At 40.5% G+C, this 26,940-nt stretch overlaps 1 protein-coding gene across 7 annotated transcripts in view; it reads right to left on the bottom strand.

Moving 5' to 3' along the window:
* Nucleotides 1-26,940, bottom strand: part of LOC135112823 (beta-hexosaminidase subunit beta-like) — a 165,632-nt gene that overhangs the window by 69,955 nt on the left and 68,737 nt on the right. For all 7 annotated transcript variants that reach the window (XM_064027665.1, XM_064027667.1, XM_064027669.1 and 4 more), the window contains one exon: nucleotides 3,181-3,293. In XM_064027665.1, the coding sequence (XP_063883735.1) occupies nucleotides 3,181-3,293 (113 nt within the window). The remainder of the gene's footprint in view (nucleotides 1-3,180; nucleotides 3,294-26,940) is intronic.

Here is a 26,940-nt window from a genome sequence, read left to right on the forward strand (position 1 = left end):
ATTATAAACATCAGGAGAGCCATAAATGGACATGGTATCGGTGGAATGCAGCACAACAAGGATATACTGAGAGGTCAATGATTGACCTGTTTCTCACCAACAAGAAAAACATATTTAAAGATGTTAAGACCATACCATCTGTGTCCTTAGACTCTGACCACAGGTTGGTGGTGGCTAAATTGAAAATTGTAAAACCAAAGGAAAAAGTCAAGAAAAAGCAAAAGAGATTCAAACTGGAAAACCTCAAGGATGAAGAGAAGAAGCAAGCACTGCGGCAACTGGTAACATTACGAAAACCAACCGAACTGGAATTGGAAGAAATGAACATAGAAGAACAATGGAATAAATTCAGGAACACTGTGTATGGGGCAGCTGAGGAGACAGTTGGTATTAAAATCAAATATGGAACCAAAAAGAAAAGTACTGCATGGTGGACTTATGATGTTAAGGAAGCAGTCAAAGAAAAAACAAGATCTTTCAGAAAATGGATGAAAACAAGAAACACTGAAGATAGAGAAGATTACGTAGATAAACGAAACAGTGCAGAAGCAACCAAAAGAGCAGCCAAGGAGGACATGTGGATCAAGATTGGTCAAGATCTAGAGAGAGACGTAGAAGGTACAAGAAAATTACTGTATAGCATGGCTAAGAACTATAGGAAAGGAAATAACGAATCAACAAATGCAATAATGAACAAAACAGGAGAACTACTAACAAAACCACAGGAGATTGAAGAAAGATGGAGAGAATACTTCCAAGAACTTCTAAATGTGGAGGATGTGGAAGTGGATGAAGAGCGGAATCTAGATATACAGGAGGAACAAGGAGAGAACCCAAATGAGATCAGTACAGAGGAAGTGAAGGAGGCACTAAAGAAGATGAGAAGCGGCAAAGCCCCAGGGGACGACGAGCTCCCTATACGAGTAGAGCTATTTAAAGCTGCTGGGGAAGAATGTGTAGAGTGGATGAGGTACATTTTCAGTAATGCGTGGAAAGAGGAGAAAGTGCCCCATGACTGGCACAAAGCAATAGTATGTCCAATATATAAAAAAGGCAGTAAAACAGATTGTGCAAATTATAGAGGTATATCCCTGTTATCTCATGTTGGAAAATTGTATGAAAGAATAGTTGAGAAAAGATTAAGAACCTGTGTCGAGGAGAAACTAGGAATATGGCAGTATGGTTTCAGGCCCAATAGGAGCACGACAGATCTAGTGTTCACTTTAAAGATGATAATGGAGAAGAATTGGGAGTGGAGCATTGATAAATATGTGGCTTTTATAGATCTGGAAAAAGCCTTTGATAGAATTAGAAGAGATTGCTTGTGGAGAGTCTTACAACATCAAGACTACGGCATAAACTCTAAACTGATACGAGTAATTAAGAGTATATATAAGAACACGGAGAGTAGAGTCAAGAACAGAGAGCTGGAGAGTGATTGGTTTAGCATTAAGACAGGAGTGAGACAAGGGGGAGTGCTCTCTCCTTTGCTATTCATTATATACATGGACAGATGCCTGAAGGAAGTGTGTGTAAGGGAGGATAAAGAGATCACGCTGGCCTATGCAGACGATGTCGCTGTCGTGACAGGAAGCCAACAAGATCTTCAAGAGGCCATGACAAGATGGAATGATGTCTTAAATAGGGAAGGAATGAGAATGAACAAACAAAAAACAGAAATAATGAAAGTTGGCAGAATAAAGGAGGAATGTAATATTTACATAGAAAACGTTAAACTGAAGCAGACCGACAAATTTTGTTATCTGGGAGTACTTTTCGACGAGGAAAACAGACAGAATATAGAAATTTTAAATAGAATACAGAAGTACAATGCAAATGTCAGTGCATTGTATCCCATACTTAAAGATAAGAATATTCCAACAATAGCTAAAACCATAATATTTACAACAATATTAAGACCAGTACTTCTATATGGGTCAGAAACTTGGACACTGACAACAAGAACATCTTCACAAATACAAGCAGCAGAAATGAGAGTTCTGAGAATGATCCGAGGTGTGACCAGACTTGATAGAATTAGAAATGAATAAACCAGAGAGAGATTAGGGATAACATCTGTACTGAAGATAATTGAAAAGAACAAATTGAGATGGTATGGATATGTCCAAAGAATGGAAGATACAAGATACGAAAGGAAGTTTCTGGAATGGGTTCCTCTAGGCAGGAGGCCGGTGGGACGACCTAGGAAGCGATGGATGCAGGGAGTTGAAGAAGCTGCTGAACGAAGAGGAAGAAATCTACAAGGAATAACCAGAGATGAGGATTTCATGGATAGAGACCTTTGGAGAAGATTCGTAGAGGCCGGACACTGACAGGCATTGCCTACCTTGCGTCTGGTGAGAAAGTGAGAAAATCAAATTCGACAAAATTAATATCATTACGAGGTTTGTTGTAATCGTGCTGAGTCTCGTATTATGATTCATCTGACTTCGTAGCAATGGGCTGATTATGCATACGTTAATATAAATTGAAAGGTAAGCAATAACAAAATCAAAGGGTGCCGAGGTACCCTTTGCGCTGTCTTTTATAACAACTTCAGTCTTTTTGTTTTCTTTAATGCTTCACGAATGGGAAACGTGTTCTCGACTTACCTGGCAACTAGAGGCTTGGATTTAACTGGCTGGTGTTATCTGTTTATATTTATGTCCTGTTTCCTACGAGTATTTCTCTATATTTAACGCCTATTAAGAAGTTTTCTAATGGGACTGCCGAGGTAAAAGAGGTCACAATTCTTCTTTCATCATTTCCTATCAGATTTCACTTGGTCTAGTACTACTATACTCATACACACTCTTTTTGTTAGTTTTTCAACACTACCTTGGGATGCTAATATGCTTGACCCCTTCAGCTACTTCACATGTACTTAATTACATACTTCTTTATTTGAATTTAGCGTACTATATCGAACACACTTTCATCACTTTAATATTCCATTCTTCTGAACATCAACTAGTTTGCACGCATTCCTTTCGGTAACTATATTTATCTTAATGCTAAAAAGAATTATATATATATATATATATATATATATATATATATATATATATATATATATATATATATATATATATATATATATATATATATATATATATATTTTAAATAAATAATATTTATTTATTTATTTATTTATTTTTCCGAGGACGCCACTGTTCTCACCTGGCGTGTCGAACTCGGGTACAACACGGATGCCTCGTAACCGAGCGTACTCAATAACGTCGGCCACGTCATCTACTGTATACACATGACGTGGCGTGTAGGCACCCAGGAGGCTGTAGGCAACAAGAGTGATCGTTGTTAAGGGTTAATGTAAACGAAGCTTATCTCGAAATAAAAAAAATAAAAAAATGCTGAGTTTTTTCAGTACGTGACTTAGTTTATACAATATATATAGTGACTTCCAGGAATCATTTAAACAAGAATCATGTGTGTGTGTGTGTGTGTGTGTGTGTGTGTGTGTGTGTGTGTGTGTGTGTGTGTGTGTGTGTGTGTGTGTGTGTGTGTGTGTGTGTGTATATATATATATATATATATATATATATATATATATATATATATATATATATATATATATATATATATATATATATATATATACTGACTAGTACAGTAGAAGCTGTGAAGGGGGTCCTGGTGTATATATATATATATATATATATATATATATATATATATATATATATATATATATATATATATATATATATATATATATATATACTGACTCTAGTACAGTAGAAGCTGTGAAGGGGGTCCTGGTGGTAATATATATATATATATATATATATATATATATATATATATATATATATATATATATATATATATATATATATATATATATATATATGTTACGACCAGGTTCAACCCCCTTCACAGCTGCTACTGTACTAGAGTCAGCTTTCACCAGTTAACTCTTTCTAGACTAGTGTGGGCATAAACACGACGAATCTAGCTTCCTGCTAGTGGTCAACCACTATTAAATCACTGGGGTCGTTACTCCGTTTAACCCACCAACGGAGAAGGGAATAAAACAAATGCCATCTTAATCTCACAGGCTGGAAAGAACTAATGAGCCGCGTGCTAGGGAAGTCTAACAGTATCGACAATACACCACCAGGGTGAGGGTAATAATACCGCAGGACAACCCCCTACCGTAACAAAACCAGTCACTCTCCAACAAAAAATATTACACACACTGCGGCCAGGTAACAGTCATTTAGAATCTTTCAAATAAGAGCTTCTCACCTCATAAAATTAGTGAAAATCTGGAAAGAAAGTAAAGAGCTGTAGCTTAACACAAAAATTATTCAATCCTCTGGTCTCTCACTCACAGTTATGGGCCATAGGTACCAGTAGCATTTAACAAAGACACTAAACAACGCTCAAGACGCTCAGACACAGACGAGACCCAAAACAAAACAATGCCTTGTTCCTGTCAGTACTCTGTATAACAACATAAAAACTACAGAGAGTCGGGACAATATAGTCTGCATGTAGAATTACTTTCCACCTTACATGAGTAGCAGAGAGCGGGGGTCATATTGCCCTTCAAATAATATTTGGATTCACCCAGATACTGGTGTTCCTTAAGGCCCAAATAGTACTCACTATAATTAGGCGACACAATATAATCCCACCCATAACTCAATATGCCCTCCATATAAACACTTCAACATGCCTTGACCCGCACCTCTAAGTACCACGTGTCCGCTCCGCTACTAAGCTGGCAGCTGTAGGAATGACTATATTCGTCCCCGACGGAGGGAGTGGAGATCTGGGTGAAAAGTCAAGCTGCTCTTCCACTCTCGCCCACTGCTAACTCTAGCTCCCTATCAAAACACTTATGTTTTAAATTTTAATATGGGAATATTTTGAGGGCTGGGTGAAAACTGATACTACTGTGGGAAAAAGAAACTCTTCTATATGCTCTATCAATTTTGGCTCTCAGGAAGAAATGGAAGTGGAAGGAATCGGGTGAAGAAGAACAGTTTCAACTTGCATAAATTTCTAAAGTAATCCACAGAACGCTTGACTTCTGATCTCTCTAAAATTGCTGATTGGGGCAGACCAAACCATGGTATTGTTCAATGCCTCAAAAACTCAATTCCTCCATCTATCAACTCGACACAACCTTCCAAACAACTATCCCCTCTTTTTCAATGAATCTCAACTATCCTCCTCTTCTACACTGAACATCTTCAGTCTGTCATTTTCTTATATAATCTAAACTAGAAACTTCACATCTCATCTCTAGCTAAAACAGCTTCCATGAAGTTGGGCATTCTGAGACGTCTCCGTCAGTTTTTCTCAAAACTTGAACAAGTAAATTCATAAATGATGTTAAAGATAAGTCCAGTAGGAATACTGTCCTTGAAAAAGAAAAAAAAAAAAAAGCTGCGAAAAGTTTATAGCAACTAAAATGTAATAAAATTGTGGCGGGGTAAAATCCTAGTCTAAACCACACACACACACACACACACACACACACACACACACACACACACACACAAAAAAAAAAAAAAAAAAAAAAAAAAAAAAAAAAAAAAAGCTAGATAAAAGAAAACTGAATTAATCAGCGAGAAGTGAACTGCTGCATATTAAGAGAGTTGTATTTGAATGTATTAATTTCAAGTGTTGGAGCACTGACCCAGAACAGTACGATCGGTGTTGTTCGTTTCGTACCAAAGGCATTAACCCTACTGACCCAGATATCTGCCATTGTTCGTTATGTGTCCCACACATGATCCAACATTGTTCGTTTTGTATCTTCCTTACTTGCCTCCGGGTTGGCTTGTCATTGACAGAGTGCTCGACATGTGGCTTCTCTTAGAACCTGATATGAAACAGGAAAAAAATAAATAAATAAAATTAAAAAAAGAATCAATACATAGACGCAAGAAAAAAAAAACATAAATAAATAAAAATAAAAATACTTGGCGTTGACCACATGCCTTCTCCCCGGACTCCCAGGACAAAATTAAAGTTCTGCCTTTTATTATAGTACTACTAAATTAATTTGAATTAATGATATCTAAAAGGGAAACTATAATTTATTAAGAAGACCAGCATTCTCCACAAACATGAGGGTTTCATGTCTTGGGGAAAGAACCCTCTTTCCAAATATCAGTGAGATGTGGAAAGATCCCACAACAACAGAAGAGTTATCGCTTATGCAGATCCATTAGACTGGGACACTCCACTAAAAAAATGTCGCATTGTAAGAAAGACTAAGCAGTCAAGACAGGTCACTGTGTTTCCTGGAACACGAGTTAACCATCATCTCCAGAGATCCATCTGGAGATGGGCCAATGTGGCGTCCCCGCATATGGACACATGTTCACAGACGTGCAAAAAAAAAAAAAAGAAAGAAAAAAAAAATAGTGTTGGCGACTAAAGCCTTTCATTTGCTTTACCATATGACAAGAACTGCCACCCTAATTGTGGAATTTAATTCAAGAAATGGAATGGACCTAGGAGTAACATGATATACCGCTTCTTTAACTAGCCTATCGGCCTTATCATTCCCGGAGCTCCCACGTGTGGAGGGACCCAGCAAAACACAACGTGGTTGCCTCTACGTTGAAAAGATATAGACACATAGACACTAAAAATATGTTAAAACAAGAGAATAAAGAGAACAAAGACCAAATAGTTATACCGCAGGAAGAAAACTACGATAATTCCTAAAAATTGCAGAAGTAATTTTTAAAAGCTAGGATAATGGCAGACAACCCTGTTGTAAAACTAAAAGAAATAACTGGGAGGCTACCGCCGCGACAGAGTGAGGAAAATGTAACACCATACTTGTCTCAAGCATCAAGCTTAGAATCATCTGTAAATACAAAGCAGTCGGAATGTGCGTAAGTGTTCTAAAAATAAAGCATCGAACCCGTTATGCAGTAATAAGTTATTACGAATAGCAGGGCCGCAGACGAAAACGTTCGGAAATTGCCAGTAACCAACTCTAGGAAATCGATGGAAACATACAGGAATTGGGGAGGGGAGGGGGAGGGCATTCAATGTTACCATGGCAGATACAACCCTTAACTCAAAAGGCTTAGGGAAACTCGGGTTAGACATATTGTTGTGAATGTGAATTGCAGGAGACTGACACACGAGATACTGACTCACGAGGACGAGAAATTCGATACCAGCATAAGCATCAAGCACTGGCCGCGCAAGTCCAATAGAAAGACACCAGCATCTTCCAGTAATCTAGGAATTAGGCATGACCGAAAACACCAGTTCCCAGGTGAACACCGGCATGGAGTCCGACACACGAACACGTGCCCAAGTAATTGGCCAATAAACCTCACAATTGCTAACTGCAACTTCCTCCTAATCAATGGCATGAGTACCGCAGAAAAGGAGATCGACAGGTCATCAACGTATAAGCAACCTCGAGCTCCATCAGGAAGCACACTAATAACACTATGTCCTTTGCGAAAAGTGTGGCTTTAAGTATACTTCTTGCTGCACGCCATCTTCAGATGACGAGTTTTAGACGGTACGCCCCCAGTCCGTATTCGTAAAAAAAAAATAAGATAATAATAATAATAATAGTAATAATAATAATAAAAAAACCCATGAGATAAAATTGTAGCATAGAAATAGGACGTCGGCCACTGAGACAAAATTCGAAGACTAAAATGCTAGGGCACCAAGTCGTATCATATGCTTTCTTCAAATAAATATCATTACATGATGTTAACTATTTGTGAAAGCTTCATAAATACAAAATTATAAACACGAAAGATCAGACGTAGACCGCATTTTCCGGAAACCTTGTTGAACAGGTGATAAGTAATTGCCTCTCTTTATGTACCGCATAAGCCTGGCATGTTCCATCTTTTCCAGCAACTTTAAGCAACGAAAAATGTGTCTGATTGTTTCTATCTGTAGTCTCTCAGGACTCGAACAAGCTCAAACAAAAAGCTGATGGCTCAATAGAGACAACTGGAGGGCCAGGAAGAATGATCGTTAAGAGACTCAGAAGATCGTGCAATTCTTTTGTTGTGGTTTTTAAGAATCTTCAAAGGTTTTCTTATTTGAGAACCAGTCCAAGTCGGACTGGTTCTGGTATCGACGATAAATGTCTTGACTCACCCCACAACTTATTGTTCATTAACTTATAAAGCATTCGCAGCCTTAGATCTAATTTTCAATCTGTAGAACACCACCTCATCTTCTTTTTCCTCACCGAAAAGTTGGTGCCTGAGGCAACTGTCAGTACCCCTTCTGTTCGCTCCTACTTCTATCCTAATTTCTACTAGCTTGTTCTCGTGTCCACGTTCTCTCAGACTAAATTCATATGGGCTGTATACCTTAGTCTCCTCCTTTCTCTGATAAAAATAATATTTGAATAAATAAATAAATAAATAAATTGACTGCTTAAATTCCAAAGTGGAGCACATCCTGACTTTCATCCCTTTTGCAGAGATCTCCATTCTTGGAGACTTCAATGCTCACCACCAGCTCGCATTTAGTGACTGATCTCTGTCTCGATAGATGTCCTTTTTTTTTCTGACTAGAGCACCTGTTTTATATTTTTTTTTACTTTTATTTATTTATTTATTTATTTTTTTTTTTTTTCTACCATCTCTCTCCTCATGCGCTTCAATTTTAAGGGGGTTTGCGCCTGTCCTCTGGGAGATTAGACTCGAGTGTTGTAAAATCTTGCTGGGTACAGGGTCGAATTTAGAAGTGGGCAAAGAGGGCAGCTGCCCTTGGACCTCCACAATTTTGGGAGGCCACAACATAGTTAAACATTTTGTAAGTGAAATGTTTATGCACCGTTGCTGAAACATGGAACATATAACATGGAAACATGGAATCAATCAATAAACACTTGTTTATTGATTGATTCTATGAACCTTTTAATAGTTTTACTATTATTAATATAATTGTTTCTCTTTCATTTACACTAAATAAATATGCTTCTTTCACTAGAATATATTAATACATATTGATAAACTGCATGGAATATAGATAAATAAAAAAATTCGTATAAATATTTCTGGTAGGGGGCCTTCACACTCAGGCTGCCCATGGGCTTCTGCAGACCTAAATCCGGCCCTGGCTGGGCAGTGAAATTACAGCCTGTTGTGGGATTTTTTTTGTCGCGTGGTATTATAGGCTCGTGTTTGTAACGTTTTTTTTTTTTTTTTTTTTGTGTATGTGTGTGTGTGTGTGCCTGTCTCCCTGTCACATGGCTTGACAAGTCTTTTTTTTCAGCTATAGTGAGAAGTTGGCGTTGTATTTTCTATCTTCCTTGTGGTTGGATGAAAGAGGGTGGCGACCTCTGAGGTTTGATAGTTGTTTGGGACCAACGAATTGCCTGGATTCGTATTGAATGCGCCTCACTAGGCTGCTAGGGAGGCAGCCTAGGGAGAAGCTGACCCGATGTAGTGGCACCTGTGAGAGGGGCTGGATCCAGTTGTGGTAGAATTGGCGACCTCGCTAGGATTGCTGGAAGTTCCCACAGACTTGTTGGGGGGTGTTATTTGTTTTATTTGTTTTTGTGTGTTTCTACCCACCCTAGACTATGGAATGAAAGGTTGGTAGCAGAGGTGACTCATGTTCCGAGTCTCCTTACTACTCGTGTTTACTTGATGCATTCTTATCTTAAAACATCCCACAGGCAATGAAACATTAACAATTTGTCAATAAAATTCCACAACGATGTTGATAATGTGTAAAATACATAATATGGTGGTAAGACACGGAGAAGGTTTTGGTATCTGCCCCCTTGTCTGTTCTTGATACTTCATCGTTTCCTGTAAGGTCTGGTTTGCACTGATGCCGCCCATTTTTGTGTCAAGGCACAATTGAGATTGCTGAGGTTGAATACCCCGTTACTGTATTGCGTGTTACGGCGGCCCACCAGTCTTTATGTAAACAAGTTACTGGGAGGCGAGTTGCCTCCGATATGTCTGTGTTGTGCCGTGGAATCGGCGCAATAAAAAGCTTCGTTATGGCGAAGATTACATGCCCGCTAATGACCGCTGAGGCGCGGGTGGCACTGGCGGAGGACCTGCTAGTGTCGGGTGTTGATTTCCTTTTAAGGAACGACTTGGCAGGTGGTAGAGTCTGGAGGGAGGCAGTGGCTGAGAATTCAGACTTGGGAAATGTGACTCGAGCTGAGGCGAGGCGGGTGGCCCGGGGCAGGGCGCCCGCGTTCTGTGTGACTCCTGGAATCGACTGCATTAAGGCAGGGCCACCGCGAGAGGAATGCAGAGTTGATGTTGATCGCTTAAAATTGAAGCAGAATGGCCAGAGTCCTGTCTCACTGCGGGCAAAAATATGGGTGAGCCAGAGTTGGGCTTGTCCTTGAGTCAGAGTGGTGGGGCTGACTGCAACAGAGCAGAACCACCGCAGAAAGTACATAGCCTGGTTGGGAGTGTTGCCGAGGGTGTGGCCGGAGATTTGTCTTGATAGTTTGTTTGCTGTTTTTGCCTCATCCTGCGGGGCACAGCAGAGGTGGCACTCAGGCAGAGGCTAATGGAGTTAATGTTTGGTTTGGAGGTTGTGGGCTCTGATGTTCTGTCCGAACCCCAGTCTGTTGTGTCTGGAGTGTTACGGGTCACTGACGAGGACGGGGGGACTCCTAACTCTGCTTGGGGGGGGGGATAGGAGTTTCTTGACCTGCGGAGTGTATCAGGAGTGGGGAGCATGTTACGCCCATCTCAAGACTAGACATGGTGGGTGCTAGTCCAACCAGTAGACCACCATTAACGTTAATTGAGTATACAACTTCCATTACCTTCGAGGAGGATTCTGTCCCTCAGGGACGAGTTGCCCCATTTCTTGCCAAGGCAGGAAAGGGCAGTGCGCTTCGAAGAAGAGGGTCGGGAGGACTCTGCAGTAACTAAAAATATCCTGAATAACTGGCGGAGAGAGGAGGACGGAGGTACGATACAAAGAAGGTACGGGTGCAGTTAGCACGAGGAGGCCCAGTGTTTGACCGATTTGGAGTCAGGATAACTCGGGAGCGGTTGCGGCGGTTTTGATGGCATGCCGTGTTGGTCAGGTGGCAAAGTTTGATCGTCTCCTGTCTGGGTCCCCTCTCCCCTGTATTATGCCCGATGTTGTTTTCCTCTGCAAAGGAATGCTGAAAGATGATACTAGCCTGACTCCTGCTTCCTGGTTGAGTTGTGAAAGTGATGTTGTCACGGCGCGATATCGGGAGGATGTGTTTAGTGAAGCTGCAAATTGTTAAGTTGTTTGCTTACCGCTTGTGAAGTACCCACAGTTTTGTTGGGAGCTTCGTGTGGCCAAGCCGTTCATGAGTTTCAGGTGCTGGACTCGCGTAATACAGTATGTGGTGATTGGTGTCGTCCTTCCCAAGGGGAAAAAAGAGGTGAGTCTGAAGAGAGTAGATTGCACTTGGGAGCAGTTGCTAGAACCCGTTGAGTTGGCCCAGTTGCATTTTGCCAAGGTTCGATTTAGAGCCGTAATTTGTTGTGTTTGGATAGCCAAGTGCGGTAGTGAGTGTGTTGCTTCCTGGAAAGGGACAGCCGCCAACTTGTGATTCCTGTGTCGGATAATGGCCGGAGGGAGAAGTGGTTTGTATAACTGTTGTACTTGATAGCAATACATGAGCTTGGCCGTGTCACATCTTAGAAGTACAGATTTGTTTGAATAAGAGCAGGCAGGTGACCTCTCTTATTTTTCCAAGAAAGTGGCACTTTTAGTTTGTTTATTTTATGGATGTGACATGGAGGCTCCAACGAGCAAGGAGCGGGAAAGCTTAAGTAGAGATGCAGGCAGTGATGACCCGGTAGAGAGAACGGAGTGTCCTCCTGTGATGAGTAGTGGAGGGACTAGAGAGTTGGTTCAGCTTTGTGGCCCAGAAGTGGGTGCCCTCCAGCTAGGAAGTGAGTTACCTTGCGGTGCCGTGCTAAAACAACATGATGCTACGGCATCTAATGGGCGGGCTAAGTGTATCGAGGACGCAGGGTTGTTCTTGCTTTGGTGACATATGTGTTAGTGTTGCTGTGAGGAGAAGGAACATAAGAAGGGCATGTAAAAAAGAGGGAGAGGTGAGGGTAGGTAGTGAAAGTAGAGGCAATAATAAGAAAAAAAGGAAAAAAAAAAAGAAAAAAAAGCTACAGAAGTTGGAGCAACAGTAGCTGTGGGAAAAGGGGGTGATGTGAACAAGACTCCCAGTAGAAGAAGATCCTCACGCCAATGTCATTGAGAAGGCTAGTATAGGCCTCGCAGGAGTAGCAGAAGGGAGAGCAAGAAACGGCGCTGATTGTCTTTAGAAGAAAGGCAAAGTTGTGGTGCTGTTTTTGTTATGGTTGCTATGATAACCCTGTAGTAATCTGAAATTCTGAGCCCATGAGTGAGGTGTAAGTTTACTGTGGTAATGATGAATTATAATATGAAGAAAATTGTGTGCCTTGATTTATGTTTGTTCAGGCTCATGATTTAATTTACTGTATGTGATTAAAAAAAGAAAGAAAAATAATGAATCATATAACTTCCGAAATTTTTCATTGGGGAAGGGGCGTGTCACACAGAGCAGCTCAGAGAAAAGAATAAAGAGCAGTTTAGTTGCCAGAGTAAAGAGAAAGAAAGGAGAGAGAAAAGGATGAAGGATAGAAGCAGCGCGTGAGGCAGACACATGACGCGCTACCTTACAGTATTTTTTTTTATAAACTTTTTTTTATATAGTTTAATAAAGTTATTTCTTAATTTGTTTTCCCCATTTTCCGATGTTCTAGCAAGTTAAAATTCATGCAGTTATAGAAAGTAAAAGTCATAGATTAGGATGATCAAATAAAATTACAGACAGGTTCCTGTGTAACTGCGTCACTTATTATTGAAGACAACGTATATGATAGAGTGCTGTGTGTCGTCCATCGCCAGCCTGGCCACCCCTTCCTCCTCTTCTTCCCTCCCTCTCCCCATTCAACTTATTCATCTTCCCTCCCTCTCCCCATTCATTTGATTCATCCTGCTGTCGTGTGGAACGTGGCGTAGGGCCTCCCCTTGTAAGTTGGAGCTAGAACGAAAGAGATGTGCTTGGAAGACCAGTCGATTTCGGCGGGATTTTCGGCGGTCAAGTTAATTATCATTACATACTGGTGATATAGGAGGTAAGTCCCACTTTATTAAACACCGCATGAGCAGTACAGGAGGCATTCGTGCATGCCGTTCTCCCTAAATTGAGGCAGTAAGCTGCCTGGGATGGCTCCACTCGCTTTGTTGTTCTGTGTTTATATTTTGTAGTGTTCATTCTGTGTGAGCAGCCGCTTATCGTCTTCCCTCTGTGAAGTTTTTTGTCGATGTCCTTTTTTTCTGACTAAAGCATCTACTCTATAGTAGTCTATTTCTAACCATCTCTATCCTCACTTTTTCCAGTTTTTAAGGTTCTTTGAGCCTGTCCTGTGAGAGACTGGATACGAGTTGGGTTCAGACTCGAGTGTTGTAAAATCCTGCTGGATACATGTTCGGATTTAGGAGTGGGCAAAAAGGACAGCTGCCCAGGGACCTCCACAATCTGGGGAGCCCCCAACATAATTAAGCATTTTATATGTGAAAGAAACTCGAATCAGAAGACATCTTTTGTAGACACCTTGTACATTTTGTATAGTTTAGAAAAGTAGTTTTATTTATTTTTCCCTATTTTCCAATATCCTAACAAGATGAAATTCATGGCCCTATAGAGAGTAAAGGTCATAGGTAGAGGTGATAAAATAAAATTACACCAAGGCCCCTGTGTAATCGCGTCTCCAATTATCCAAGGCAAATAATTTATGAGAGCGCGGTGTGCCATCCATCGCCCTTCTTCCCTCTCTCTTCCCACTCAGGATTCAGCCTGCTTGTCGTGTTGCGCCTGGCATGGGGCCTCCTTTTGTTAACTGGAGCTTGGGACTGGAACGAAAGAGACGCGCTTGAGAGCTGGCGATTTCGGTGTCATTTTGGGCGGTTAAGTTAATTATTATTATATATTGGGGATATAGGTGGTAAGTCCCAACCTACTGAGCACCGAGTAATCGCTATGGGAGGCATTCGTGCATACCGTTCTCCCTATATTGAGGTAGTGAGCTACCTGGGTTGGCTCCACTTGCCTTGTAGTTGTGTGTTTGTGTTTTATACAGCGTCTTTACTGTGTGACCAGGCACTTGTCCTCTCCCCTCTGTTCATGAAGTTTTCTATTGCTGTGCATTTAATGCAAATGATCTCTTTCTCTCGTTAGATGTCCTTGTTTTTTTACCAGAGGACCCAGTGTATAGTAGTCTGTTTTCGGTCATCTTTCTCCTCAGGTTCTCCAATTTTAAGGGGATTTGAACCTGTCCTCTGGGAGACTGGAGAAGAGTTGATGTAATATTCTGCTGGGCAGTGGAAGAACAGCCTGTTGTGAGAGGTCTGGCCGTGGGGTATTATAGCATCGTGTTTGTGTGTTTTTTTTTTTTCTGCTTCTCCTTAGCACGTGGCGAGTCGTTTCGCAGTTATTGTGAGAATTTGGCATTGTATTTTGTATCTTCCCGTGGTTAGATGGAATAGGGTCGCGACCTCTAAGACTTGATAGTTGTTTGCGACCAGCAAACTAAAGGCGGGTTGCCACACGCGCACTTTTTGGGCACGACGTGGCACGAGGTGAGTGCGCACCCAATTCGCGCCAACTCGTGCCCAACAGCGCGGCAGCTCGTGCAGACCTCTTGCCACCAAGTCGGGGAAGTCGAGGCAGGTGGCACGACGTCGCGTTAAAATTAAAACAGTTTCATTTTTTTTCCCGACGGGGTACGAAGTGGCGACGTCGGCCCCACCTCGTGCCATCACCTCGTGACACCTCGTACCCTGTTCGAGACACCTCGCGCCTATTGGCACGACGTCGCGCCTGGCGCGCAGTGGTGCGAGCTCGTGCTACCTGGGCGCGAGGTGTCACGAGGTGTGGTGCGGGGTGGTACGAGGTTAGTGCGAGGTGGGCGCGACGTTAGTCCGAGGTGGGCACGAAGTTGGCGCGAGGTGGTGGCGAGCTGTATAATTGCCTCTCACGTGACCTGATCCAAGGGGTATATAAACAGCACCCGTGGGCCACATGGTCACTTATCTCGCAAACACAGACAGAAGAAGAACCCTCCCATCTCCAGCCAACCTTTCCAAGATGCCCAAGAAAGGCAAGCAGCAAGCACCACAGCAGGAGTCTTCCCCGAGTCTGCAGGAGGGAGAAACTGGTGATGTTCCTCCTGAGGTTCCTGACGACACTGACGTTCCTGATGTGGAAGTGGTGAAGGTACAACCTGTTGCTGGGCTCTCCAGGAAACGCACTCGGCCATCCAAGAAAGACGTTCAGGACTACCCCTTCAACGACGACCAACTGAGGGAGATAACAAACTACGTCCAGTTGCATCCAGAGCTCTACGATAAGCGGAACGAGAAGTGGCTGAATCCGGCGTGGAAGGAGAGCCTCTGGAAGGACCTGGCCCAAACTTTCTCGGACTGTTCTCACCAGCAGGTGAAGAAGGTGGTGGACAAGAAGAGAACAGATTTTGGGAAAATCGAGAAGAGGAAGAGCAAGAGTGGATCAGCAGCCAGGCCGAGGACGCAGAGGGAGCAGAAGATCGTCGAGGTTTGGGCCTTCCTGGCAGGTCACATCGCCCACGAAAGTACGCACCCTAGTGATGACTTCGGCAGACAAGGTGACGATCAAGATTCCTCCAGCCATGAGTCTGTCCTATCGGCCCACTCAATTGCCAGGAGGAAGAGGAAGAAGGAACGGCAGGAGGAGGAACTATCCAGCCCACGATCCACCAAATCTACCCAGGAGAGCAGTGCCATCCAAGAACTACTCCAGAGTGCACAGCTGCTAGCTACACGAAAACCACCAGTCGAGGGACCTGACGCTGACATCCGGCAGTTTGTTGAATTTATGTACACTCGCCTGAAGAAGGTTTCCCCCATGCATCATGGGGTACTCTTCTCCAAGATCGCGTACATGATCAGCCTCATGGAGGAACCAGTGATGGCCAGGAGTGCTATTAAAGACCCGAGGAGGTTGCTGGATTCTGTGCCCATGCCACTAGGAGTTGCGAGCCCATCGCACCTGTGGCAGCCTCCTGCACCGCCTACTCTTGCTCCTGCTCCTCCTCCTCCTCCTCCAGTCTGTCATCAGCCGCAGTACCAGCAGTCGCATTACTCGCAGCCCCAGTACCAACAACAACAGTACCAACAGCCTCAACAACAACAGTACCAACAGCCTCAACAACAATACCAGCCTCAACAATCAGAACAGCAACAGTTCCCTCAGCAGCCACAGCAGCAGCAGGTGCCCACCCCAATACAGTGGGAATCTATACTCGGCTGTTCACCGTCCCCCGTCAAGACCCTGCAGCACACAAGTACGACCACCAAACTCCAAGGCCAGAAGACGAAATCGCCGGCGAAAAAGGCCATAATGTCCCCCATGATCGAGACACCGAAGGGCTACGAGGCGGAGGATAGCGACGAGTAAATGTAAACAAAATAAAAATGTATTGCATATAAAAATATGTTAAAATGTATGAAATAAATATGAAAAAAACAACTATATTTTTTCCCTTTTCATTTATAATGTAAGTATGGATATAAAATAATAACTGGTAAAAGGAGACATTAAAAACACTTTTTTAATGTTTCCTTTTACCAGTAAAAAAAATTATAAACTACAAACTGAATATAAATAATTGGGACATAAATGGTAAAAGAGAAAAAAAATATACTAAAACTTGGGAAGTTAAGAAATGGATTGAAAATTGAGGATTTGAAATGATAACAGATAAAAGGGAATAATGAAGAGTTGGTAATAAAGAACTTGGAAAATAATAACTGAATATATAAATAAGGTATTGAAATAATAACTGGTAAAAGGTAAAACACTTGGAAAATTAAATCAGAGAATCACACATGGAAAAGGTACTGTCCCCATAATATATATATATATATATATATATATATATATATATATATATATATATATATATATATATATATATATATATATATATATATATATATATATATATATATATATATATATATATATATATATATATATATATATATATATATATATATATATATATATATATATATATATATATATATATATATATATATATATATATATATATATATATATATATATATATATATATATATATATATATATATATATATATATATATATATGTGAACATTTTATAGCTTTGATATATCCATCAAGTATAGATTTTATTTCAATGTCGTAAATATGAAAAATTCTTTGCTGAAATTTTAATCTTATAACCAGACGATCTTAACAATTTTAGACCAAAGTCTTATGTAATTAATAAATGAAGGTGTTTAATTATCCAGATTTGCCTATTACTTAATAAGTTAATAATTTTTGTAAACATTAAATTCATATTTAAAATTTTTTTTTAACATATATTCTATTTTACTCTTATTTCCTTTCCCATTCCCTCCCACCCAAATATGATATTCCTATAATGTATATAGTTTATATTTTGGGGTATAATTCAAAGTCAAGGAAGCTTAATCGGTTTCTTTATTATCAAATACACAGATAACATTTATTAACACAGCTTATATATATATATATGTCACGCATAATGTGGATAATTGCCTAATGTGAACATTAGGCAGTGAAATTGCCTAATCTTCATATTAGGCAATTTGTTTGCACGATGTTGACAATAGGCAACTTACTTGCTTAATGTCCACTTTAGGCATGATTTTCAAATTAGGCAAGGGTATTTTGCCTAATGTGAATTGAATGACAAACCAGTGTCTACAGTTTTGTTCGAATGTTGTTCGAAACTTTGGGTCTGTTACCGAGTTGTTGTGAGCAAAGATGTTGTTCGAAGCTTTGGGTTTGTTATAACCGAGTAAGGTTAGGTTAGGTTAGGTTAGGTTAGGTTAGGTTAGGTTAGGTTAGGTTAGGTTAGGTTAGGTTAGGTTAGGTTAGGGCAATGGTGGGCAAGGTTATACAAAGTGTCAATGTACTACTCAATGTACATCAGGAAGGTGCAGCTGCCTAAGAAAAGAAATTAAATGCAACTCGCGCTGTCACCCAGGCAGATCATGCAAAAATTTGTGATTGGACTCAACTGAACCCTGAGATCGATTGACCTATTTTACTTATACTAATATTGCATTAATTAATTATGTTTTCCTTATTCACATTGGGCAAAATTGAGCTGCATAATTTGAACAATAGGCATTTTTTGCCTAATGTTAACAATTTGTAAACTTTACGCAACCTACTTGCTTGATGTACACATTAGGCAATTTTCTGCCTAATGTTCACATTAGGCAATTGTCCACATTATGCGTAACATATATATATATATATATATATATATATATATATATATATATATATATATATATATATATATATATATATATATATATATATATATATATATATATATATATATATATATATATATATATATATATATATATATATATATATATATATATATATATATATATATATATATATATTATTTATTTATTTAATTATTGCTCCATCCTTTGTTCGTCTGCTGGTCGTCCTCTTGGATATACCATCCTTTCTTGCCAGGGAACTGCGCCTGCTTCTGATGCATAGTACAAAGCCAGGTAGTCTCGGACGGCCTTTGCTTCTCTCGTTGGATTTGTTCCCCGTCGAGTTTGGAGGCGTTGCATCAGATTTGGTATGTTCCTCCACGATCCATCAATCACGTTATGGTCACCATCTTCGCAGTCGACTTCTTGGGGATGAAAATTTGAGTAGCGGTCCAATATCAGGTTGTGCATCACACACCCACACATGGTGACAATTTTGACAACTGCAGGTCGTTGTAGCATGGTAGTGCCGAAGACTCTAAATCGTGACTGCAAGAGACCGAAAGCATTTTCCACCACACGACGGGCGCGAGACAACCTGTAGCTGAAGATTTTTTCTTCGTATACCTGGGATTGATGTGAGTAAGGTTTCATAAGCCAGGTCTTGAGGGCGAAGGCATCATCAGCAACAATGTGGAATGGGATTGGCCTGTCGTCACTCGGCAGGAAGCTGTGCTCTGGAAATCCCACTCGTTTCTGCGCGATGGCATCGTGAAGGGTGCACTTGAACCAAGTTCCTCCATCACCAGCACTTCCTTCAGCACCTACGTCGACGTACAGGAACTTGTAGTTTGCATCTGCGACGGCCATGAGGACAATGCTGTGGAACTTCTTGTAATTGAAGAACAGTGATCCTGCATGCCAGGGCTTCTTCACTCGAACATGCTTGCCATCCAGACCACCTCCACACTTGTGATAGTTCCACCTCTTTGAGAATCCTTCGGCAACTTGATTCCATTCTTCTGGAGTTCTTGGGCACTTGAGCACCTCAGGTTTGTATATGTCAATTATGGCCTGGCAGACTTTAGGTACGAATCTACAGATGGCGGTTTTGGAGACCCTGAAGCTGTATTGCAGACTCGTATATGAATCGCCGGATGCCAGGAATCGGAGGGTGACAGCCAACTTCAACCCCACTGACAGGGGCTCTCTCATTCTGGTGGCTTTTTTGGCGAGGATTGGAGTAAGCCGGTCCACCATCTCTCCGAAAAGTTCAGGTTTGATGCGGAGGAAGTTCTTGTAGCCCTTGGTGTCTTCTCGGTTGAGCTCCTGCAGCAGGTGGTGAAAATCGCCATGCATCGATCGTCTCGTAAGCCATTCACGGCACCATATTGTTCTGGGTCTTCTTGCTCGTGGCTGGGGTGGCACGGGAGGTTGCTGTAGACGTCTTCTTCGCAGCAGCAATGCAGCAGCCACCATCAGGATTCCTGCCATCAGTACTTGAGCCTCTTGTCTGTAGTTTTCTTCCTCCATCTTCCCTGCTTGCCAGTCTAGCTTTGAGTGACTTGATCATCATTCCCCACCCTTTATATACCGCTTGGGAGGCACTGCAAATATTGGACGCATCCTCACAACACCCCGTGACATATCGTGACAGTACATCGGCAACAACCTCGTAATTAATTAAAATGCCTGTGCGACCCCTCAAAACGGGTCGTCGGGTTGGGCCACACCTCGTGTGCACGTCGCGATGACCTCGTGCCCACGTCGTGATCACCTCGTGTCACGTCTCGCAACACCTCGTGCCCAGATCGGGCTCACCTCGTGCCACATCGCCACACCCTTGCGCGCAATGTACCCGACGTCTCTGTTTCTGTACTGTTTCTACTCGCGGTGTGGCGCGCACTCACCTCGTGCCACGTCGTGCCCAAAAAGTGCGCGTGTGGCAACCTACCTTAACTGCCTGGATTCGTATTGTATGCGCCCCGCACTTGGCTGCAAGGGAGGTAGCCTAGGAAGAAGCTGACCCGAAATAGTGGCAGCTGTGAGAGGGGTTGCATCTGGTCGTAACACTACACATAATAGACAGGTGACCCACAAACCTGAATCACAACAAGGCAAACACATCCAAACGAACACAAGTTGACAAACACAACCAGGCAAAAACACAACTTTGTAAACGCAACTGAATTCTTCGTTCAAACCTTTGCTAAACACTCCAACTTGGATGATTCAGGGCTCCCTCCCTCTCCTCCACCGACCGACTAATTCATGCTACCCGTTAAGATTTTTTGCTGATATTTCCAGTGCCCTCACAGGCCTTAACTCTCGGAAGGCTTATGAACCTGATGGGCTCCCTCCTGTTGTACTCCGAAACTATGCCTTCGTGCTTGGACCTTTCCTAATCAAACTCTTCTAATTCTGTTAACATCTACCGTTTCTCTTGCTGGAATTGTTTTAATATCCTGCCTCTCTAATTTTTTTTAATTTATCCTCAACAGGAAAATTCTCGATCATCTATCACCTCAGAATCTTATATCTTGTCACCAGTATTGGTTCCGTCGAGGCTGCTCTATTAGTGATCTTCTATATTCTATATGTAGATGAGATTTAAAGTAGGGGAAAATTATTTAAAAATCTCAATATAATGAATGGGTTAGAACGGTCAGGAAGTTAACGAAGAAGGCTAAAAACAATTTCGAATTAAAGGTAGCTGGCCAAGTGAAGACAGACCCCAAGGGATTCTATCAGATTCCTCCAACTCTCTCAACATCAATGTTTCATTCTTGCTGGAAGTTTGCCTACATTCAAACTGTCCCTGAAAACAGTGACCGTTCAAATCACTGAAACTTTAATTTCCTGCCTCTTTAAAGATTTTAATCTATTCTCAGCATGATTATTCTTAAACATCTATCACCTCACAACATTCTAACTGATTGCCAATACGGGTTCTGTCGAGGTGATCTTCTGGCTTTCCTTAACGAGTCTTGGTCATCCAGGAGGAGACAGTAGGCACCAGTTGAAACGATAATTACTCCCTGTGAGGTCTGAAGCACTGGATTAGGAAATCCTGTGAACTTATCATTAAACCCAGTTGTGACCTCTCTGAACGTTTCCCTTTGTGTCCCACAACACAAAGGGGCAGTCACAACCTTCCCTCTAAAGACAACTCTCTTCATTCACTACAAGCACTTGATTATACACACACCCTTTTCTGTTCCCTCTTACTTTCTTTATCCTCATTTCCAATCCAAAGCTGGTTGTTGCATCTATGTGCGCAATGACTTAACCTGCTCTCGTGCCCACGCTCTTGAGTTTTCCACCACCTGGCTACAACTACAAAGTTCCTTTCAAACTAAATTTATCTGTGATATATACCTCTCACCTAACTCCTCTGACTATAAGAAATTTTTTGACTACTTAACTTCCAAAGTGGAGCACATTCTGACTCTCTTCCCTTTTGCAGAGATCTCCATTCTTGGAGATTTCAATGTTCACCATCAGGTTTGGCTTTCCTCTCCCTTCACTGGTAATCCTAATGAACTAACCTTTAACTTTGTTGTCCTTCATGACCTACAGCAATTGGTGCAACACCCTACTCGTATTCCTGATCGTCTTGGAGATACTCCCAACATTCTTGACCTTTTCCTGACCTCTAATCCTTCTGCTTATGCTGTTACCCTCTCTTCTCCATTGGGCTCCTCTGATCACAATTTCATATCTGTATCTTGTCCTATCGCTTCAATTCCTCCTCAGGATTTTGCCTGTCCTAGTTGGGGGAATCTGAGGAGGTATTTTGCTGATTTTCCTTGAAATGACTACTGTTTCCGTGTCAGAGACCCGTCTCTGTGTGCTAAGCGCATAACAGGTGATAGTATTTGGCATACATTCGTCACTCGTACATTCGTCACTCTTTTCCTCCACCCAAACCTTCGAAACCTTGGTTTAACACTGCTTATTCTCGTGCTACACAATGATAGAGAGGTGGTCCACAGAAGTTGAGCCTTTCATCACCAGAACGCATTGGACCGTATTCGGAGACCGACATCTCAGTGGGCCTTTTTTTTTTTTTTCATGGGGAGGGTTTTGTTATCCTTGGCCGGTGCCCCTCCTACTTAAAAAAAATAAATAAATAAATAAAATAAATAAAAAATAAATAAATAAAATAAATAAATAAATAAATAAATAAATAAATCCTCTTATATGGATTTTGGTGAAACTTACGCTGTTGCCTTAGACAAATCAAAAGATTTGGTAGAGTCTGGCATAGAGCTTTGATTTTCAAAACTACACTCCTATGTCTTCTATCCTTCTCTCTGTAATTTTTTTTCAAGTTTTCTCTCTAACCGTTCTTTTGTTGCTGTAGTACACGGACACTGTTCTATTAACAGTGTTGTTACGCAGGGTTCTCCTGTCACGCACTCTCTTCCTATTATCTATAAATGATCTTTTAAACCAAACTTCCTGTCTTATCCACTCCTACGCTGAAGAAACCCTGCATTTTTGTACGTCTTTTCGTAGCTGCCCAACCTTTCAGGAACTAAACAGCTCACGCAGGGAAGCCACAGAATGCCTGACTTCAGATCTCTCTAAAATTTATGATTTGGGCAGAGCAAGCTGAATATTGTTCAATGCCTCAAAAACTCAATTTTTCCATCGATCAACTCGACAGAATCTTCAATGACACTCAGCTGTCCCTTTCTTCTATACTGAACATCCTCTGTCTGTTGTTTACTTATAATCTAAACTGGAAACTTCATGTCTCATCTGTAACTAAAACAGCTACTCTGGCGTTAGGCGATGTGGGTCGTCAGTTTTTCTTAGCCTCTTGGGTGCTATGTACAGGAGCCTTATCTGAACATGTATGGAGTACGTTACACAAGCATGGGGGAGTTCACTCGTACCGCTCTTTTAGACAGGGTAGAATCGAAAGCTTTTTTTATCTCATCAATTTTTTTCTCTAACTGACTCTTCGGCTCCTCTCTTATCGCCGCAATGTTGCATCTCTCTAAATTTTCTACCGATATTTTCATGTTAACTGCTCCTCTGATCTTGCATACTGCATGCCTCCCCTCCTCCCGCGGCCTCGCTACACAAGACTTTCTTTCTCACCCCTGTTATTTCCGTTTCTCTAATGCAAGAGTTAGTCAGTATCCTCAATCATTCATCCCCTTATCTAGTAAACTATGCCCGTTTTTGTACTTCATCGTTCCTATGTCAAGAGGTAGGTTTCAAGATTTATCATCCAATTTTTGACGATATTTTCTCTTTCGTGACTGGCACCTCAGTGTTTTTTTTTTCTTCTTCTTTTAATTTAGTTTTAATATTGTTACTCCTGGCAAGGACAACTCCTACCAAAAAAAAAAAAAAAAAAAATAGAAGTTCTTCCTTTCGTGACCAATATCATAACACCAGTAGCATTGCAAAGGACGGTCAACAAATGTCTTTACTGGTAGAGAAAGAGGACCAGTTTTAACATGACCAGGGAGATAAGCACCATTAAAGTGAATATGATCATGTTATTATTTCTTCTAATCTTTAACACCCACTGAACCTTATCAGGGCACAAATGAAGAATATCATCTTAGAATTCATGAGGTCCTGATTGTAGATACGCACTTTGCAGTAATTAAGCATTTAATGTGGTTTAATAGATTCAAAGACCCCATTAGAAGGGCAAAGTACAGTACAATAGATAGAGTATTATGGCTCGAACCAACACAACTTTAACATATTTCTTGAGCACTCCAGTTACTCTTTCTAGACACTTATAAAGGTGATGAAACTACCTCGACCTTCCTTATAATATGCCACAAACCAGTAGCGTGTAGGGTCGTGGTGGACTTTGGGAGCACGTTCTTCATCATTATCGAAAACGTTGGGACAATAATCATTTTCACTGTCAACTACACTGTTTAATGGAATGATCTTAACGATTAAGTTGGCGTCTCCAAGACAGAGAGCAGCTTTGGTAGCAATATCAGATGTAAATGTCACATAACACTGATCGGAACGACAATTATCATAATATTTGTGTCAGATAAGGAAAATTGTTCCGAAAAACTTGAGAATAAAATGAATAGCACTGTAAGACAATGATGTATATACATTACTTTGTATAAGTGTGTCAAGATAAGACTCAACAGCTGACCCGTGGGGTCTTCCAACATCAGAAACAGTAGCATGGGGTAACACGAGTTCTACCCAGCACGTTCATAGCATCGCCATTGCAACCAGATGGTGATATCTCAAAGGTCTGATCGACCGCCCGTCAATGATAAAAAAAAATATATATATACATATATATATATATATATATATATATATATATATATATATATATATATATATATATATATATATATATATATATATATATATATATATATATATACCCAAAGTATATTATAATGGGTAAGTGACTCCAGAGACTTTAGGGCAGCCGCCTACTGGGACTACAAGGAAAGCAAGCTCTGGCCGCCGTGGACGGGGAACCTCGTTCCCGTGAAGGCAACTCGTTTGTCCACAATGGAGCTAAGACCACCCCTCCCCACCCCAACGTATCCCAGCTCAGACATCCAACCATCCAACATTGCACGAAAGTTGTCGCTCTGAGGGGCAGCACCGTTGGCCCATACTGGAAGCCTAACACCGAGAACCATTTCGTCTGGTCCCTCACTAGCGACCTCGGTAGCGTGGGTAGCTTTCTCTCCCTAACTAGGATAGAGCAGGGGCCGAAGTCCCCTCTAGTCTCATTCAATAGGTCATAGGAACACGCAAGCTCCCCCACAATGAGATGGTTCCCCCTAGGAGGGGCAAAAGAGAGAAGTTGTTTTCTAGCCTGACAGTCTAGCGATAGCGTCATTCCTCTCATCGGTAGATTCTTTCAACTTTGAACTTATTGCAGCGGTGCCATATGACCACGATGTTGCGGTGTTTTAAATCAAATCAAATCAAATCAGTCAATCGATCATCGGCAGACAGCGACTCGAAGTTTGCTGTTGTGTATTCTGTCTCCCTGTGGCGACGCACGTTGAACTCTGAAAATAACCAGTTTTGAAGATTAAGAGGCATTGGACCTGTCCAAAGCGTTTGATAAAGAGGTACTTGTGGTTCCAGTCAGCGTTAAAGACAACGGTGGGCTTAAAAAAAAAAATATACATACGAGTATATATATATATATATATATATATATATATATATATATATATATATATATATATATATATATATATATATATATATATATATATATATATATATATATATATATATATATATATATATATATATATATATATATATATATATATATATTTATTTATTTATTTATTTATGTAATTATTACTATTATTATTATTATTATTATTATTATTATTATTATTACTATTATTATTATTATTATTATTATTATTATTATTATTATTATTATTATTATTATTATTATTATAATTTATTTTTCATATGTTTATTGATGTATTTATATATTTATTTATCTATTTATATTTATTTATTTATTATTTATTTATTTATCTAAATATTTATTTATTTATTCATTTTTGTTTTGGCTGAAGTTTCGCGGGCCGGATATCAATGTAAGTGCCGAGCACGGTGGCGGGCCGGACAACAATTCATGCATTGAACCTACAGAACGCCTGACCTCTGAGTTTTTTTAAATTTCTTACTGGGGTAAAGCAAACTTAACGTTGCTCAATGCCTCAGAAACCTAATTCCTCCATATATCTGCTCAAAACGAGATCCTCATTATCAATGACACTGAAATTGTCCTTTTTTTTTCTACAATGAACATTTTCGGCCCATTCTTTACTAATAATCCAAACTGGAAATTGTGTGTCTTTCCTTGTAGACTTAAGCGAATTAGCGTTCATTGGCATACGTAGAACCAGTAGCTATTCCGTGTAACTTCAGAGTAATACTTTCCCAGGTCCCACAATTAGCGAAAGCAAAAGCCAGAGGCACCAACGCCTTGGAGGTCCGTGAAGAGAAATTGGAGCAACAGGGAAAGACAGAGGGAAAGACAGATGACAGAGTGAAAGGATAAGCTGAAGCATTAGATATTAAGGAAAAGTCAATGATGTTTAGCGTAATCTCCAAGACAATTGGTAATACGAATAGGGTGCTGTACTAATTCCTGTCATGGAGAACAGGAAAACTGAAGACATGATCTCTATAAAAGGATGCAAGGCACGATGTGCTCCACTTTAAAAGTTAGTCATACAGTTTTCTATTAAGGCTGCTCTCGCTTTATACGATATATAGTGACTTCTAAGTATTGTGTAAACAAAAATCATATCAAAACATAAAAATGGGAAAAGGTAGGTTTGAGAATCTAAGGTGTTAAAATGCACTGTTTTTCTCCTTGAGTCTGATTATGTATATGGTCAGTTTATCCTTGTTTCTTAATCCCGTCTTTAAATATAAAAGCTAAATCAATAGAAATGGGGAAAAAAAATGACATTTTTTTTCTTTTTAATATTTACGCATGTATATCGAGAATGAGCAGTTGGACTGGACCATGCTAAAGTGAAAACTGTAAATTTAATTAAGTCAAGAATATATTAAGTCTTGTTA

The sequence above is a fragment of the Scylla paramamosain genome, chromosome 24 (assembly GCF_035594125.1).
Source record: "Scylla paramamosain isolate STU-SP2022 chromosome 24, ASM3559412v1, whole genome shotgun sequence".
NCBI classification, from domain to species: Eukaryota; Metazoa; Arthropoda; class Malacostraca; order Decapoda; family Portunidae; genus Scylla; species Scylla paramamosain.